Source organism: Mustela erminea, chromosome 10, assembly GCF_009829155.1.
Source record: "Mustela erminea isolate mMusErm1 chromosome 10, mMusErm1.Pri, whole genome shotgun sequence".
Taxonomy (NCBI): domain Eukaryota; kingdom Metazoa; phylum Chordata; class Mammalia; order Carnivora; family Mustelidae; genus Mustela; species Mustela erminea.
The window spans coordinates 68,337,870-68,344,826 of record NC_045623.1 but is presented as its reverse complement, the minus strand read 5'-3'; the positions used below and the strand labels follow the sequence as shown (position 1 = coordinate 68,344,826).

Below are 6,957 nucleotides of genomic sequence, written 5' to 3'. Positions count from 1 at the left end.
ATGTTATAGCATGCCTAAGAATTTCCTTCTTTTCTAAGACCGAATAACATTCTGTTGTATGCATACATCACATTTTGTTTATCCATTCACCCACGAAGGTATGCTTGAATTGCTTCCATCTTTTGGCTATCACGAAAAAGGCTATGAAAAAGGCCATTCAAATCTCTGCATTCAGTTCTTTTGGGTATATACCCAGAAGTGGACTTGGTGCATCCTACAGTAATTCTATATTTAATTTTTTGAGGAATCCTGGGAAATCAGTTTTAAGAAAAATGAGCTGAATATCAATTCACTTAAGTTTCTGTGTTCATGTATCTCTTATAAAGTCTGTACCCCAGATTGAAAACTCCTGTTCTGAGTCACACCTTGGGACATAAGGGAGGTAATGCAATGTGTGGTCGGAAAAAAGCATGAGTTTGAAGTATGATAAGCATGGTTAGAATTCAGTATTTACTTAGTCTAGAAATTGTGGGCAAATCAATTCCCTCTCCATGGTTTCCTTTTCCATTAATGAGGCTAACAATACCTATCCCACAGAACTATAAAGAGAATAGATGAAAGGAACCTACCAGAGACGTTGACAATTCACTTGAACTACATTCTGGGACCTTGGTACACAGGGCAGAGGTCCTCTGCCCTAGAGAAGCATGGCCACCTGGTAACAACCACAGATGTGCAGAGAACTATAATGTAATGTAGTGTGAGGCCAGGACTGACGTGCTTGTGGGAGTAGGTACAGGGGATACTTTCTCCTCATGAGAAAGGTCAGGAAAGACTCTAAGAAAGAGGGAGCAGTGGAAGCAAGCCAAGCAAAGACACAAAAGCATAAAAAAGCATGTTGTGAGGGGAACTTGAACAAATTTGGTGTCACGACACGAAATGTAAAGACACGAAAGGAACAAATGCAGCTGAAGAAGCAGGCAGCTTTTTTTGTTTTTTCCTTAATATTTTATTTATTTATTTATTTATTTATTTGACAGACAAAGATCACAAGTAGGCAGAGAAGCAGGCAGAGAGAAGAGGAAGCAGGCTCCCTGCTGAGCAGAGAGCCTGATGATGATGATGATGATGATGATGATGATGATGATGATGATGATGATGCGGGGCTCAATCCCGGGACCCTGGGATCATGACTTGAGCCGAAGGCAGAGGCTTTAACCCACTGAGCCACCCAGGTGCCCAAGCAGGCAGCTTTTTAAAGACCATGGTAAAGATCTCGACTTTCTTCTGTGCCTTGGTTTCATTGTATACTTCATATTATTCTATAAAATGAAGATTGTTATATAACTTCCTCATAGGGCTGTTAGAACTAAATGCAAACAAAATAAGATAACACACACACACACTTACCGGAAGCCCAAATATCTCATGTTAATACTACTGCCTTGAGGCAACAAGAAAGACTTTGAACAGGGGAGTGACCCTGTCACATATGCATTTTGAGAAGATGGGGGTGGGAAGCAAGGAGGATGGATTGTAGGAGGAGAGAGTACTGGCATAAGAAAGCAAGTTAAGAGGCTGTCATAATAGATAGTCCAGGAAATAGAAAAAGCCTGCCCTGCAGGAAAACAGTAACAGTAACAGTGAAGGAATTCAGCTATTTAAAGAGCAGAAGAGCTCTGATGCCCATTTAAATGTAGGAGGAGCAGGAGTGGGAGGAATCCTAGATCAGGCCCTCATCGTTAGTTTTCTTCCTGAAGTGATCTCCATCCCTCCCTCCATTCTCCAATAACAAAAAGGCCATCACAACTCATTTCCTTTCAAAGTTTTATTAAAGTTGAATGGAACAATTAGTATTTTTAAATTTTTTGTTAACCTCAGTACAAAAATACAGTTGACGACTTGACAAAAATGGCTCCACCTAGGGCTTGAAGGTTTCTGTTTCTGTAACAGTACCAGGGGAAAGCATGCTTCCAGCTGGGGCTGAGTCCAAACACACAGCCATTCCTGCATACACATGCGTGCAAACAGGGAAGCCCAAGCAGGAGAAGAGGATGGAAGTTACCAGGATTCAGGAAGAAGCCCAAGATTATTCCCAGGAGAAAAGGAGAAGAAGTAGGCTGGTCTCCTCAGTGGGGGTAGAATTACTGTTTTACCTTTAGGTTTGTTTTTTCAAATGATGAACTATTTCTGTAATTTTAATACCGTAGAAAAGATGCTACTGGTCTCCTTTCACCACCAAGGTGAATAAAGCGGGAGGAAATGGAAAAAAATTCAAATACTGAACTGTGAGGAGTACAACTCCAAATGGCTCAAGTTCTGTGTCAAAAGCTGTCATTCTTTACGTTCAGTGACGGACACCTAGGAGGAGGTGGGAGAAGGAAGTCTGCCACACACTGCTAGATCCACAAGCGTGGAGACCAGCTCCTGTCAGCAGAAGTCTTCCACAGTGAGAGCGCTCCTCCCCATGTAGGCAGGAGCAAGGTTTCCTGGTTGGTTTAATTGTTCTGAGCGATTCCTCAATATTCCCTCCCCTGCTGCTTTCCTTCCAGAGCACTAACTCTGATGAAAGAAAGGATATATTCGTGTTATAACTCATCTGCAAGATGTTTCTCTCTGAAGGCATCTCCCGTCAGCCTCTCCTGAGCTTCCTTCATCCCCTGAACAACTGAAATAAAGATTGGGGAGAGAGAGTATGAAGCAGGTTTTTAATATCTGACATTTGGTAACTAACAGATTTTTATTATAGGAGGAATACTACAGGAGCACAGGACCTAATTCTGGATTTGAGTCCTGGAAAGTCAATTATCTCTTTGAATTTGTTTCTCCATCTGTAAAATGAGGGAACGCTACTTACTTCACACAGGATTATTATAAAAAATTAAATGAATGGATAATAAAAGAGCTTTATAAATTATGAAATACTACAAAAATACTACCAGTTACTATCGCTTATCCTCCAGGATTAGGGCTGAATTCCTGTCACAGACTACAGATGTTCACTTGTCATCGTTAAGGGAAGAGAAAACACCCTCCGCCCATCCCATGATATTCTTTGGATGGATGCTGCATTTATTTCACTTCCTGTGGAAGTTACAGGTGAGTATGTGCGTGTACTCAGAGGAGGTATGATCTTCAATGAAGGAGGCAGTCATTTCTAGCACCAACTACACTGAGAAGGAGCCAAGTTCTCAGGCAAAAAAAAAGAACTGAACTATCTCAGGACATCTTTCTTGTCAACACAGCTTCAAGGAGGGCAGCTGCTTTGGTATAGGCTCTCCACACAGCGACAGGCCAGAAGCTGGATTGAGCCAGAGTCTGTAAATCACAGAAAGCCAGCCTATGACCTCATAAGAGACAAGTAGTGTAGTTCGTTATTTCCCTTTTGCTGTGCTGAAGCCTTTAGTAAAGGCAGGCTTGGTGTTCCAGTTCCACATCAGCTGAGTCATGGGGGATTCAGCAAGGGTCTTGTGTCCATATTTGGACTCACATATTAAAAGTTGATGATGGCAGTGGCAAGTTGGATGAAATTCTAAAGAGAAGGTGAATCTCCAGGGTCAAGAGCTTGGGACCTAAAATCTAGCTAGCTGCCCTTCCCATGTGGGAAATTTCCCTCTAAGGTCAGCCTCCAGTGATCTGCATTTGGGTAAGGAAGATGACATTCTCTTTACCCATAGGAAGGAGGGAGATCTGGCGAGTTTATCTCCTCGCCAGATCTCCTTCCTCTCCCTATTCTAAGAAACAGGAGTTCCAAGGACTCAGAACGTAAAGTAAGCAACAACCTGACACCATGGCAATGTGGGACACATGGCAACTTAGCAAAAAACCCCCTTATAGAGAAGACAGGAGAAACTCTGGAAGGAAAACAGGGAAAGTACTTAACATGAATTCCAACCTCCTGCCTCCAGAATGATTGTGCTCAAGGATTAGAGAACAAGAAGGCCTGACATGATTTCAACTTTCCTTCACCTGTTTGTGCTGATGCTATTCTTTCTGCCTGGAATATGCTTTTTGCATTCTTCTGCTGGCTAGGTCTCATTCTTCAGGATTCAGTCCAGTCACTGTGTCCTCCGGCAAGCCTGCGTACTCTCCATCTTGGGCTACACCCCCACCCTTGCTTCCATAGCTTGAAATGTCCTCACATATGTCCATAGAGACAAATTCTTATCCTTCTATGTCCAGTTAAAGCTTACCTATTTATGAAACCTTTTAGACTGATCACCTAATGGCATTCTCCCTCCTCTGAATTCTGTTCTGTTAGCTCCAAACTGCATTGTAAGCAGCTAGGGAACGGGCTCAGTCTCATCTTTCTCCTATATTCTACACAGGTTCTAGCCAAAAGCTAGTCATGCTGGAGATGCTCAGCTAACACATAGCATTGAGTCTCCTCCCATAGACCTTGCATGTGCTCCATTTTACTTAAATTCAGCAGCAATTCTCCGTCCTCTCAACATAACCATACCTTGCTCGGCACTGATGTAGAAATACTTGTAGCTGGGGTTTCCATTCTCATTGATGATTTCAGGATGGACCTTGCCACTGGGATCTATTATAGACAAAATGGGACAAAGACTGCAATAATTACAACAAAGAGGTATTTCAAATGCTATATAGTACATCAGGCCCTCTAGAAAATGAGACCTGCCCATCTTTGCAGCCCACTCTCTCACCACTCTACCCCTTGTGTTTTCTGCTGTAATCACAGTGAATTCCTTGCAGCTCCCTGAACTCATGTCCCCCATGCCTTGGCTTATGCTGTTCTCTCTTCCTGGCATGCTCCCTTTCTTCTTGATGATGGTGGGATTCTACATTTCTATTTGTCTCCCCTATAGAATCCAGCAGAATGCTGAGCAAAGATTAGATGGCCACTAAATTTTAACATCTTTTGTAAATTGTTTGTGGAAAGACATTTGTTTGGTTATAGTATTCCGCTGTCTCAGTTGTACTCTGAGATCAGAGTGCAACTGTAGTACAGAGTAGGAATTGTGGCTTATCTCTATCCCTGTAGTGCCTACCAGTGCTTGACATATGGCTAATATGCAAATGAATAATGGATGATCAGTACTCTGTCACTGTTCACAAAAACAGTTAGCTAATGGAAAAAGTTTCCTTTCAGACTTGAAGTTCTGGCATTGGGAACTCCCCCGTTCTCTTGAAACTAGCTTTAGTTTGTTTTGTTTTTAACCATCCTCGTATAGTTTTGCTAAATAGAGAGGATGCCTTGATTCCTTTATCTCTCCCTCCACATCACAGATCCCCAGATTAAGATATTTCACCTTACCCAGGAAAAGGATTCGTGGAATATAACCCCCATCAGGGCTGAAATCTTCATCCTTGGGCTCCTCTTCATCCTATTAAGTATGAACCTTAAGTCAGATCATGTCCTTTTCCTCTTCAAAACCTTTCAGAGGTGGGGTGCCTGGGTGGTGCCGTCTTGGTTTCAGCTCAGGTTGTGATCTCAGGGTTGTAAGACAGCCCCAAGTCAGGCACCATGCTCAGTGCAGAATCTGCTTAAGACTCTATCTTCCTTTGCCCCTTTACCCCGCTGTCTCTCTCTGGCTCTGACTCTCTCTCAAATAAGTAAATAAATCTTAAAACAAAAACAAAAAACCTTTCAGGGGCTCCCCCTCTCACTCAGGGTAAAACCCCAAGTCCCAAGTGGCCTAAGAGGCCTATACATAATCTGCCACCTGGCCACTTCTCTGACTTTATGTCCTAGCCTTTGTTTAGTCTTTTTCCATGATGCTGACCTGCTTGCTGCTGCTGTCCTTAAACAAGCCAGGCATGCAACTCACTCAGGCCTTTGCACTTGTTCTTACCCTCTGCCAGGACTTCCTTCCTTCATTATCCACATGGCTTACTCTCTTTTTTGATCCAAATCTTTGCTCAAATGTCACCTTTTTTCCTAACCATCTATTTAAAATTGCAAATTATTCCCTCCATCCTTCATTTTTAGCCATTGTATTTAACATCACCTGACATCTTTTGCTTAACTGATTTGTCTGCCTCCTTATAATTCATTTCCCCGTATGTAATTTCAGTAAGGGTGGGGAATTTTATCTGTTTTTCCATCACTGATTCCCAATACCCACATCAGTGACTTGCACACAGTATTTCTTGAATCAATGAATTAATGAGACTGATATTTTGGCTATAATTATGGAGTTATAGTCCTCCCAGGAGATATAACCACATGGTTAGCTTTCTTTTAAAGAAAAGTCTGAATTTGGAGAATGCTCTGTTAAGACATTTCTGTTTCCTTTGAGTTCTAACTCAAAGTGATGGTTCTAACTTGGAAAGTGATAAAAAGTTCATATGTATAAGAAATCAACAGTACTGCTGATTGCTGTTATTTTTGGTATGGATCCCATACCAAAGAAGAAATGGGATTTCTTCAAACGAATATAATTTTGCCTTGAGTGAGGTGTGTCAGCATTCAGACTATCCACTAGTCATACAGCAATCCTTTACAATCCCTTAGCTGCCTCAACATTCCCTCTTAGTGTCCTCAAAAGATTTCCAGTCCTATGTTTAAGTAATGCTATCTTCACAGAAACTTAGGGCTAGACGTTTCATCATAGAGCATCCAAGCATCCCTCACTTGCAGAGTACAGCCTAAAACTCAGCAGTTAGGTCACAGCACCTATTCTTATCACTATTAGGCTCTCTGAACTTGGCTAAGTCACCTAATTCCTTCAGTCCCCAAGATGCTCTTTCTGCAAAACAGAGATAGAGTCCCAGTGGCTGAAAAAAATCCCTTCTAAAATTTGGTATCTGACTTGATAGTAACAGATCTATAATCTAGGCCAAGTACATAAAGGCTATCTAATGAAGAAACCAGAAGATTGTGCATACAAGCCCAGCACAGAGAAGGGGCTCAACTGCACCACATAGGGATCTGTGTCTTGCATGTACCTCAAGTACAGCCATACAATGATGTAAAACATGTCATAATCCTAGACAAAGATTGAGGGGACCTTAAAATGTAGTCATCTTATCCCATTTCTCCTCTTCTTC

The 6,957-nt window shown here is 42.0% G+C and overlaps 1 protein-coding gene across 1 annotated transcript in view; it reads right to left on the bottom strand.

Annotated features, from left to right (window-relative positions):
* Positions 1 to 2,095: 2,095 nt before the first annotated feature.
* TXNDC12 (thioredoxin domain containing 12) overlaps positions 2,096 to 6,957 on the bottom strand; it is a 32,395-nt gene continuing 27,533 nt past the window's right edge. Inside the window, exons 5-7 of the mRNA XM_032361537.1 lie at positions 5,222 to 5,291; positions 4,403 to 4,486; positions 2,096 to 2,608 (exon numbers count right to left, since the gene is read on the bottom strand). Of these exons, the coding sequence (XP_032217428.1) occupies positions 2,529 to 2,608; positions 4,403 to 4,486; positions 5,222 to 5,291 (234 nt within the window). The 3' untranslated portion in view covers positions 2,096 to 2,528. The remainder of the gene's footprint in view (positions 2,609 to 4,402; positions 4,487 to 5,221; positions 5,292 to 6,957) is intronic.